Consider the following 12,419-nt stretch of genomic DNA (forward strand, 5'->3'; position numbering starts at 1 on the left):
AAATCTGCATCACTGGCAGAGGGGATGAAATGTGGTTGGGTGCGATACAAATGATCGAACCACAGCACTGTTGTCATGAACTACGCTGGCAAGCTTCCTTGGTTCATCGTTCTGCAATGTGATCATGCAGCCATGTGCCAAACCTGTTATCTAAAATGAAGGAAACCTGAGTTTTGTGACTTCAGAGCTGAAAATGGGCTTTGTTGGAACATGTTTGAACCCCCCCTCACACACACACACACACACACACACACACACACACACACACACACACACACATTACTCTGCATAGTGTCGCTTTCACCATCTCAACCACAAAGACAAAGTAAACAAGCGTTAATTATTTTTCAAGCTTTTTAATACAAACTTAATAAACTATCAGTCCCTCTTAACATGTAAGACACTGACTCCGAATACTTTGTTATACCGTTTGTTTTTTTATCAAGTATTGCACAATGTAGGTACAAAATTAATATACGATTACATTTTGTCCATAATATAGCAAAAATCTTTAAACTCTTAACAGAAAATACAACTCTTATGTTTTTCAAAAAAGCAAATATTCTTAAATCCCACCACTACGGAATATTCTGTACACAATCTTTAGAATAGTCAATGTTTTTTTTTGTTTGTTTGTTTTTTTTTTTCAAGATGGATTCATTTTATAATTTCAATAAAAAAAGAAAACATAAAGTTGCTGCAGCCATCACAGATCACTGGAGTAGTAAAAAGATATAAATGCAATACCATGTCGTAGAAACAATAGATACTCTGATATTTTACAAACTCTGTACTAAATTAAATTATACAATTAGAAAAAGACCAGAAAATCCCACTTATTTGTGCCAATTTCTTGACAAATTGGCGATATCCAGTTATGTTTAAATACTGAAAGAGGCCATGACTTGTGGTGGTATTTATTTTTTTTTTTTTTTGTCTTTTTTTTTTATATCTTAAAACAGTCACATAAAAAAAAAAAGAAAAATATTTTGTGCTTGGTTGGCAAAAGAAATAACAATGATGCGTGTTGAAGTTTAGGTAACCAAGCTTGGACATCATGTACTACAAGCTTCATTGTTTGAGAAAGAAAGAAAGAAAACAAAACAAAAAAAAAAAACAACTCAAGGGGGCAAAGAAATTCACCCTCGGGCTCATGCTCTTAGACTCGCACAAAAGTTCTTACAGGTGACAAGTCAATTTTTCCTTTTCTCTTTGACATTCTGTTTATGTTTCCACTTTTCTTTTTTTGTTTTTTTTTAAATAAATTTTTCAAAATGTGCATTTTTATTCGTTTCCCCCGTCACATTATCTCTGGTCGTTTTTTGTTTGTTTGTTTTTTTTTTATTTTTTATCCGAAGTAGTAGCTTAAGTAGTACCTTCTCAAGTACTAGTTGGCCATGACTGGCTGGAATTGCTGGTTAGAATACTGCATGTTGCTTAAGCTGAAATTCAAGCCATCCATGAGGGACTTGTCGTTAAGGCCACCGTAGGCCGCAAACATATCGAAGGCATTGCTGTACTGCAGCGGGCTGAGGCTGAGCGAGGAGTTGTCCCCGGGGAAGAGAGCACTCTGGCTGCCCTGGCCCTGCAGGCTGGGGAACACAAACTCCTTGGCATTGGGGGACAGGGCCGAGGGTTTCTGGTGCTGCTGCTGCTGCTGTTGCTGTTGCTGCTGCTGCTGCTGCTGCTGCTGCTGCTGCTGCTGCGCTCCGAGGCCCAACCCGTACAGAGAGTGCATGGAGGTGGAGATGGCTTTCTGTTTCAGGAGACTGTTCACATTCAGGCCCAGGTTGGTGGGAGAGGTACGAGCCACCTTGTTCCCAGCACTACTGCCGCTGTTGTTGCTGCGTCCACTGCTCTTCATCTTAGTGGAGCCGAACTTGGTAGCAGCGAAGGTGGCCGTTGTGAAGGTTAAAGGCTGCGTGGAGCGGGGCATGAAAGTGGGGCTGACCGCCGCCGAGTGGCCGAATGGAGGAGACGGGGAGCTGGAGCCCGGAGAGGCGCCGTTGACGGGCTCGTTGATGGGCATGAAGACCTGCGCGTCTGGGTTGAAACTGTTCTTGATCTCCTTGTCCAAGTCAATTCCCCCACTGCTCGCCCCACTTTCATTGCTGTCGTCAACGTACAATACTTTGACCGGCCCCTTTTCTCCGATCTGGTAGGACACCTCGAAGGGGTCAATCCACACGCTGAGGTCTTGGGGCAGGTTGTGGCGAACATCCTCAATGTCCAGCCCGCTCTCTTTGGCTGCCTTCTCCACCACCGGGTCCACCTTCTCCCCGACGTGGATGCACCTGAATCCTGAGCCCTTGTATGGCTTGTCCGGGTACCAGTGTCCCTCATACTTCTGCTTCAGCTGCCGCTCCAGCTCCTCGCCAAAAATGTTGACCCGCCGCCTCGGCAGCTTGTTGTATAGGTATGAGATGATGAAGTTGAGAGCTACTTGGATTTCAAGCTGCATAGCTAACTGCTGAAGATGACCAGGTGCGTGAAGATTAGTTGTGTCTGACCTTGAACGCGTCCACTCGATCTGCTTTGTTTATCCGTGTTTGGCAACACAGATGCACTCCGGGGAGGGGGTGGGGGAGCGGGATGGCAAAAGCAGGCTCAAAATCAAAAGTGCTGGTTTTGTGTAAATGGTGTCCTTCCACGGGGTGAGTTGTTTTTTGTTTTTTTCCTGCAAGAGAAAAAAAAAAGAAAAAAAAAGTCATAAATATGAGGATCATGTTGCATATCTTTCGCAGATGTGCTCATGTCATTTGCCAAGACAGCTGCAGGAGAGAGAAAGTAGGTGCTCTTTAAATAAGAAGAATCTGTTAAGTAGTGAAGCCTGTTACAGTTTTGACTATCTGAGCTCCAACAGGCACAAGTTGAATGTCGCACAAGATGAAACCAAAGGAATAATGTGTAAAAGCAACATGCAAACAGATATAGGAGCAGCTTTTAGTTTTTAATTACATAAAACTATGCTTAAAAAAAAAAAAAGAAGAAGTAGATACCAGGCACATTAACGTAACAGTAAGACTGGGAATCCTCTTACATAATAAGGCTACACAGGAGAGCCTCCTTATAAGAGGAGGAGGAGACGGAAAACTACTGCCGGGTTGCTGCAATTAATTCATGAAAACGGTGAAGTAAACAGAATAGATATCTTGTCAGTAACGCCTGCTTGGCGGATCAGCCTGTGAGGAAACGCTGTGGTCACATTTCAAAGATTACAACCTTGCCATGGGGCCCGGATCCGTGCGTAAAGCAACGGTTAGTCGGAGTGCTTCCTATATGAAACAAAAAAAAACGAGCTATGTCTACATGAATGCTTGTCGATTTCACACAAAGGATAAGAAAACACGTCACAGATGGATACGGTGTTGCTTGAATGAATCATTCTGGCACCTTAAACGAAATAAGCAGCGCGGAGAGGATCCAGATGGATCGATCGACTATTTCATCCTTCTGGCGGATGCAAGTTACACGTTTTAAAGTTAATAATGATACGAAAGCGAGGCGGTAGCAACACCACGGACGACACCGGCGTGAATCCAAACGAGAGAGGAAGAAATACGCGTTGGATCAGACGCGTTTTGAGCCCGTGTGGTGGCTGTCATTTCTGTAAACTGAGGTTAAAAACAAGGTATTTTCTAACGACCGCGCACACGCACACGCACGCACACATATAGACGTACACCCCTCCCTAACTTCGTGGACTGACGCAGCAAATCAGCTTAGTAAGTATGAATAGAGCCACAGTACAACAAACAGAGAGAGAAAAAACAACAACAGATAAGACTTAAAACACAGCGAGTGAAAAAAGCATACTTACTTTTTTTGTAAAAAATAAAGATTCTCAGTAGTTCTGAAGTACCGTTAGTTAGTGCAAATAGAAAAAAAAAAGTATAGATACTTTCTTCACATACAATATATTATCAGCGTTACAAAAAAGTATTCCAGTACATGTAGATTTCGGAGGATTGGCGTTTACTGTCTGCTTGGTTTTCTTTCTTTTTTTTTAAGGTTATTTTGCGGCTTCCCCTCTGTCAGCAGGCTTTGCAGAGTAGCTCCCTCCTACTTGGGAGTTTCGCAACTTCGTCCCCCTCTGCTCCGGCGGCGCTTGTATTTATAGCTTTCCTCCGCCATGGGCACGAGGTAGGCGGTGATGCGGTTTCAGAGGTCAAAACAATACGAGTGCTCCTGATTGGTTCAGAGCGCGAGTCCCGCCCTCCGCGGTTGGCCTGATCCGTGCGCTGATTGGCCGAGTTCCGCCGTCAGCCGGAGACATATGATTCTGTGAAATGGGAGAGACGCTTATGATGAGGCTGTGCGTCAGAGATAACCTAGGTCTGTGCTGACAGCAAAAGGCGAAAGTAATTAATGTAACAGGCACAAACTGGATTATATAAAGATATGTTGTGTGTTGAAGCGTTTTTTCCCCCCACAATTTGCTGCAGATGTCTCACAAAGTAGCCCTTTTCAATTAGTGTATTTAGACCTTCATGATCATATCTGCAAGCCTCCCGTTTAACCGACGCGTTCTGCCTTAAAAGGAGCTATTTGAAACGTTTATGCCCTCGTCTATATCACAGCCTGCTTCTCATCTCCCCACAGACAAATCACAGAATAACCTTTTTAATGACCTGCCACATACACACGCGCACATACACACGCGCACAAAGAGGGAAAGAAAACAGCAGGAATTAATGTGATGAATGCATATTGCCTGAGAGGAGATTCCCTACAGCGGAACAATACAGCTGGCAGCAGTGTGGGTGGTGCTGGAGCGCTATCTAGAAAACACAAGCGCTGATTGGTGTAAAACGGGGCAGGAGCCCTGCGGTGAATGGTGTGCCCGTATCCAAGGTGCTGATGCAGGCTGCGCACGTCACCGCTCGCCTCGACGCACGCTGCTGCCCAATTTAAAGGGAACCGGACACATAAGTATGTGTGTTCACGGTATGAAGTCACTGCTGCACAATGCCACTGACACTTTGCAGCCAGAGTAATGGAAAAATGAATAATACTATGGGCTTCAATGTCTCATAAATTAGAGTGTGGGAGAGTAAAATGTATTAGAGTCTACTTTATTTCATATACCTGTTGATACATGCTTGAATTTATTATTATTATTATTATTAAAAACAAACATGTAGACACTCAAATACAAGGCAGGCTAAAACAAGATTTAAAAGCTATAGAATAATAGAGGTAAAACTAAAAAACAAACCCAATAGAAGGTAGGATAAACACATAGGCTGCATTTGGAATGAAATTATACCATTAAAATGCAATAAGACTAGCTGTAGCATCACAGACAATAACAGGTTGCAGGAGTCTATAAACAAGTCCACATGTCTCTGTATGTACAGGATGTATCCTGTATTGAATCTTACGCGTCAGTTAAAACACGTTTGATAAACGTGCTTTGTAAGATCTTGACTTTCTGCTTCAGCAATGGCAGCGTCTGTTGTTGTGATGGAAAAGCACGGCTGGGCTGTCGGCCTACTGACAGAGTGGACTTTCAGACATTCTTTCAAGCACTTAAGTTTGCCAAGCGGGGTCATGTGCTTGTTGTGAGCTGTAAATGTGTGCATAAGCGCTCCCGTGGAAAGTGCTCTGGGGATCAAATGCACAAGACAGACGACGGACCAGGAGGGTGAGGGGGGGAGCTGGACTAAGAGCTGGTTACGTGGTTTGACATGGGCTCGTGGAGTCAGATCCACAGTGGAAGTGGGTGGGAGAGTGAGTCCACTTGTGACTTCCAGAGTCCTGGCAAGGACCTGGAGGCTTGTTTTTACTGTAAACTGCTCCCTGCAATCTAGTGTCACATGTCCTCCTGGATTGTTGTTGTGAATTCATTCTATGGGAGCAGCTTCTTCACGACATGTTATTTACATATTATGTGTGGGCACTGTGGTGAAAGTCGTCTGCACGCGTGTGGTGTTTGCTTGCAGTCGCAACAAGTGGCCATCAGAGCAAGGTCAGCAGCCATAATGAGGCGTGTTAAGTCTGCCATACTGTCTTAGGGCGTAATCCTCTAATCATTAGACTCTAATGTATCTACCACTCACTGCCACTTCTGTCTCTTGTGCTTATGAAGGGGGGTAACACCATGAGATCTCTAATCCCCTCAATCGGTCTTCAGTCAGACTTTGTGCTTCACAATTGAGCGCGTAGGTGGAGAGAGAAATTAATTGAAATGAGGAATTCTGCCAAAATCTGTTGCTCAGTTTTAGTGTTTGCGAAATCTCAACTCATTACTGCATAGTTGATAGGATTTTTCTTTTCTCCTTTATACCAAAATAATACAAACGAAAAACTTTCATGGCTGTGTATATATATATATATAAAGGCTGTGTGGGTTGACATAATTTACCTACTGAATTCTCAGTGCATTAAAGGTCATCTTAAAAAAAACTGCTGTATTGCATAATCAGGATTTATCACAAAAGCTGAACCGAGCATCCCTGTAATAACAGAGGATAAGCTGATGTTGTCCTCCTTTATGTTGCCCTGTGACGTAAACATGATGCCTGGCCCCATATATGGTTGTGCTCAGCGCACATAAAGTGTAACTCAGCTGGCTTATCAAGCTGTTCAGTAAACAGTAAGTTATCAAGAAAAATAATGAGTTTGATGTTGATAGAAGACACTGAAAGAACTGAAAACCTGAATCACATCTATGTTTAAGGCTCATGTTTGAAACAGTAATGTGCTGTGTATTTATTATGAAACACTGACACACAAACAGAGGAGCATCTGAACACAAGCAGAGGAGCTTTCTCACACTCTTCCACTTCCACGTCTCCTCCTCCCTCATCCCCCCATCCTCCTCCTCCTCGCGTCGCTTTTATCCCATTGCTCGCCTCCCTCGCACTCCCTCTCTCCAGCTCAGACGGAGAGCCTTTGACGTCACTGCTTGTTATTACTTAACACAACTCCGCAGAGTGCCCTGGGCTCCTCGTAATAGACAGATGCTTTGCTCCCCCCTTTGAAGAGCAAATGAGGGAGAGGATGAGACACGCCACGAAGGAGACATGAACGAGAGGGAGACGAACACTGTGGGTCCAACATTGGCACTGAGAGTGGGACTTTCAGTGTTTGTCTGTCTTTGTACTGCCAGAATGAAGGGATTTCTTCCAAACTGAGCTGTGCAGAAAAACCATCATAGAATAGCAAGTCGCTGGTGGTGAAAAAAAACAGAAAGGATAGAAAATGCTAATATTTGAGAGAACAGAGTCATTTTTAGTCCTCTGCTACTGTCAGTATTAGATAATTAGGCACCTTTTTCCAAACAAGGTAAATAAATGAGTATAAAAAGTATATATCGTGTCAGAGAATTTACCTATTTATAGATTTATGCAATAAAAGTGCTTTAATCTTACATTCTCTCTGACTGCAGCCGAACCTGTATTTTGTTCGACTGGATACAGATGCGATGGCAAGCCAGACTGTTGCATATCACGAATGGCAGTGAAGTAGACTACCAATGCTCCCTTGGCCTCACTTAAAATTAAAATCCAAAACTGCATGGCAGTTTGATTAGCACAACACAGCGTGTCTCAGTAGTTTATAGCTCTATATCAGTCCACACACGGAATTAAATGTTGAACCTGAAAAATGAAAATGACCACCCCCGGTATGGAATCTCATCAACTAAATTTTGTGCGTCACTGAGTGTTCGAGCCAGCGTTTTATGGCGCTATCGGGGAATGACATACCGTACCTCATATATTTTTGGTGGGGAGCTGCCCGTCAGTCATGGCTGCCCATTAAACATTATGCATCAGCGGCCTGCAGTGAGTCACGCGGCACGCGTATGTGGCCACGGTATATGTAAATATCGAGGTTATGTTATCAGTTGTCACGACAGCAGCGTAAATACTTTTTCCTCCGCACGATTGCCCTCAAAGCCCCAAGAGGCTGTTACATAATTCATCCAATGGCAGGCCGCTGAGGCAACATCAATAGATCCATTCGCCATTTGCAGAGACAAAAGCAAGGCTGAAATGCACAAAAGCTTCTAAATATGGCCTCCTTTAAACGACACACAACAGAGTACATGCCTTGCTCTTATAGGTGGCAACAACAGATGAAAGTACAAGCAGCGATTACATATATTTTGGGGGCTTTTATGCCGAGTTTAGTCATTTCTCAGTTGAACTTCTTCTGTCCACCTTCTTCTGTGTTTTTCTCACTTTGACCTTGTAGCACTGCCCGGCAAAAACAATAGAGGCATGCCTCACTTCCAACTTCCAGGCCAAAAAAAGCACAACTGAGTGAGTCTCTCTCTCTCTCTCTCTCTCTCTCTCTCTCTCTGACCAGTGAGCAGGTCAGTACAGTCAGCTGCACTATGCCTCAGTACAGTATGTTCCCATGAATGAGTTGTCACATGAGTTCTTTTTAAAGCCAATACTCTTCACCCTAATTTTCTCATGAGTTTGTTGTTGCTGCAGCCCCCCCCCCCCCCCCCCCCACACCACCCCCCATGCTGCGTGATTAAAGGGAAAAATATATATGGGGGAGATGGTCAGTGGAATGCCTCTGCTTGTGCTTTGTTTACACAAACACACATACACACAAACAGATTTACACACACACACATACACACACCTCCCCTCTGCACGTAAACTGTCCCAGATGATAGAACGACGCCTCCTGTGCCTCAAGGACACGGGGAATCAATTTAGTAATGAGACACGGACAGCTAATGGAGAGATAAGAAAGGTGCAGTGGCGTTTTGGATTCATCTGTGTCCGTGGCGAGGCACATCACTTTGTGTGGTTTAGTGCCTGACATTATGCTGATTACTACACATCTTTTATTCCATGCTCTGCCCTTCTCTCCAATCACTCATGACTTTTTAATGCGGGCTCCTCCATTTAGATGACAAAACAGTTGCTTGCAGTGGGCACCGGATCTGAGTGGAGAGGTGGAAGGTCGCCCAGGTGGGCTTGTGCATATTCCACGTTTTAAAACAGCAGGGGTGGCTGCACTCCAAGTCTGAAATCTAAATAGTAAACAAAGCAACTCTTGGAAGATTGTCTGGAGCATGTTAGTTCATAGGAGCAAACTGCACTGTCAGGTATTGACTGTTACTACTGCTGCAGCAACAATAGACGCAGCTCCGCTTGGCAACATCGGATGTGTGGTTTACTCGAAAGCACTCTCAGGAGCTTATTAAAACCAATGCACAATACACACAAGAGTGCTGTAGTGTCAATATCTATGTCGAGTTTATTGTAGATTCCTTAGTGGTATAGTACTGTTGTGGCTATCAGCTCAAAGCAAGAATACCCAGGTATGAGAGAGAGAGAGAGAGAGAGAGAGAGAGAGAGAGAGAGAGAGAGAGAGAGAGAGAGAGAGAGAGAGAGAGAGAGACAGAGAGACAGAGAGAGAGAGAGAGAGCTATTTAGACCCTCTCATATTAGAATAATGACTATAAACTAGTCCCTATATGAAAAATCATCAACTTTATAAGTGTAGACCTGTTTCAGGAGATGAGGGTTTGAGTTGATTATGTAGTAGATTATGGTTATTGTGGTTAAGCAACTAGTCATTACGGCTGAGGTTAGATTAAGTCTCCGGGAAAGGAATGGATCTTAATGTCCCCGAAAGGCACGCAAGTGTGTGTGTGTGTGTGTAGTTCAACATAATACAGATCCAACAATGTATTTTTCCACAGCCATGCAGATGGAGGAGTCTCCCTCCCTCCCTTGTTGTGCTAAACAACAGTGGGATTGTTATTCCCCGCTCATTTTTTTTTCATCCATCCTCCATCCTCCTCCTCCTCTGTTGTCTGGCTTTATCTTTCTCCTCATCTGTCAGGCACACTTCCCAGCAGACAGCCCCTGCTGTTTACTTTTAATTTCTACCCCGTGAATCCTAATTGCGTGCCGTGTCTTTCCAGGGTCAGTTCTGATCAGAATTAAGATAAGTGCATCAGATTCTGCAGCCGCTGCCTCAAAACCACCTTAAGTGTTTTTAATCATCGGCCCTGTGCTGCTGCCTGTATGTGATCTCATTTTGGTGACTGAGAGATGCACATAAATACCTTGATGATTCACAAAATAAATGGCTGCTTTCAATCCTCCGATCACCATTCCCCCCCCCCTCCCCGTCCATATTTTTTCTCTCATCGCTGTGTTTAAAAGAAGACAGCCGACATGTCCATGTTCTATTGCACACTGCACGCCTGTCCCTGGGAGACTGGCCGTGATTTTGCATATTTTGGCTCCAAGCTAATTACACGTTGAGCTGTAAACATTTCATGCAGCAAATTTCGAACGCCACAAAATAAACAAGCCGTACAATGATCTATTTTGTTTATCCGGATCATAGTCATTGTGTGCATTCCCACAAATTATTTGGCAGAACATGAATATGCACAGCGGAAACTGTGTTGTTCCCTGCGACTCATTTGGACACTTGAAGCATAAATTGGGACGCATATATTGCCCCTATGAGACAGCCCCTGCCCCCCTAAAGGTCATAATTGTTTCCTGTCCTTTGCTTCCTCCTTAATATCCTCACAGCTTGTCGTTTATACCTCTGCGTTTCCCTTTTTCTTTGCAGCTTTGTATCTCTGTGCTCTTTCAACCTAGAGGCTATTGCTTCTTCAATACTCCCGAGTCAAACCAAGCTGTCGAATCACAAGTACACTGCTCCGTATACAGGTGTCGACCGACCCACTGGCACCAAATTCCCACGGCTACATTTGAAGGTGGCCTGCGACACATATGGCCACCAACTAAAGTTTAATGCCAACGTACACGAGCTCCCATTCAAACTGAAGGACTCACAAGGTACATATATACCAAGACCTTTTTCAGAGAGAGAGAGTTTGTGTTGCTGTTGCATTCAGCTGCGGGGTGACAGAGTTTGTATTTGAGGTGATTTAGTGCATGTATGAGCAGAAAGATAATCTCCACTCAAGAACACTCAAGATGTTTTTTGAGGCCATCCAATAAAAGATGTGAAATACCTGGTCTCAAAAGAAAATCCACATCCAATGTGAATCATTTTAATGCAAAACAAATATTGGGGGAAGGGAGGTGCAGAAAAGATATTTTCACCTAGTTTATGTTTTGGTCTGTATGTATGTATGTATGTATGTATGTATGTATGTAATTTTTCGCAAAAACTTTTAACCCGAACTGCATGAAATCTTCAGGGAGGATTTGTCATCGTCCAAGAACCAAAGGAGATCCGCGTCTGTTGCCATGGACACGACTTTCTAAAAAATCTATTCACCCAAATTGGATGAAGTTTTCTTTTGAATGAATTTCGTCTTTATCCAAGGATGGTTCAGTTAAATTATGACAGTGATTGGGTCAAAGGTCAATTATTAGCTCATGCAAAGGTCAAAAACATATTTCCATCATTTTTTTTATTCGATTGATGTCAAAATGTTCTGTTTTCAATTCCCTATATTCTGATATGCAACATGATGCAGTGACATCATTACCCTGGTTAGCACTTGGGGGTCAAATGTCAAGGGGCAGGGGGGGTCACACGGAAATGATAAAATGTGTGTGCATGTGTGTCACAGTTATAAGATGAAGCAATTCAAACAACCATGACAGATGATGGAAGGAGTGGTGTGGTGGATCTAACAACCTTGGAACTCATTGGTTTCCATGGTGACAAATGTGGCATTGGCGAAGGTACGCACCCTACCGAGTGCACGTTCTAGTTGTATAACTGTCTTGTATCTTCAGAGCACACACATGCATGCACGCACGCATGCACACACACAGTCACACATCTGTCAACTGGCCAGGCCTGACAACACTGGATGCTTAATGATAACCTTCTGTATGTTCATTTCAGACATGTGGTGATTCTTGACTCTACTTTAGGTGAGACTGTGCTTTGACAGTCTTTGAAAAGGCTTATTTCATCTCAATATTTTCTGGCTATTTACACAATATTTTTCAACGTGTACTCTCGCCCCAAAGTGAGAATCAATGGGCTTTGAGTTCAGCCTTGTGCTTGATGCATCTCGCTAAAGTGGCCTTTCAGTCGATCCGTGGGGTCCATCTGGACTTGTAGCTCGCCACTGTTCAGATTCATTGATATCATCCATGTCAGGGGCACATGACGTTCAGTTCAAGGTAAAGACAGCGAAGTGTGTGTCAGCGTGTCTTCACTTTCATGTGATTCCACAGATTCTTTGATGATCTTCAATACTGAATTATTCACCAGTCCAATCAAAGGCTTTTCCAAGAATAACACAACTTCCCAGTGCATACAGATTGCATCTTAACAAGCCGCTTTATTCTTTTGTCTATGGCTAAAACAAGTTTGCAAAATGTTATTAAGAAGGGATTATGAAAAATTTGCATCTTTATAACCTTGTCTTTTTGCAAGAGGGCGACACAGCGAGCAAATGTACAAAAGAAAGCAGGAGGGAAAAAGTTCCTTTT

At 43.5% G+C, this 12,419-nt stretch overlaps 1 protein-coding gene across 1 annotated transcript; it reads right to left on the minus strand.

The window, feature by feature from the left end:
• Positions 1-574: 574 nt before the first annotated feature.
• On the minus strand, positions 575-4,092 carry tob1a (transducer of ERBB2, 1a). The gene is made up of 2 exons (XM_080487975.1): positions 3,821-4,092; positions 575-2,677 (listed from the first exon to the last, which is right to left on the minus strand). The coding sequence occupies exon 2, from the start codon at positions 2,459-2,461 to the stop codon at positions 1,388-1,390; it is 1,074 nt and encodes a 357-aa protein (XP_080344101.1). The 5' UTR covers positions 2,462-2,677; positions 3,821-4,092; the 3' UTR covers positions 575-1,387.
• Positions 4,093-12,419: the final 8,327 nt, after the last annotated feature.

Source organism: Lipophrys pholis (assembly GCF_963383615.2).
Source record: "Lipophrys pholis genome assembly, chromosome: 19".
NCBI classification, from domain to species: domain Eukaryota; kingdom Metazoa; phylum Chordata; class Actinopteri; order Blenniiformes; family Blenniidae; genus Lipophrys; species Lipophrys pholis.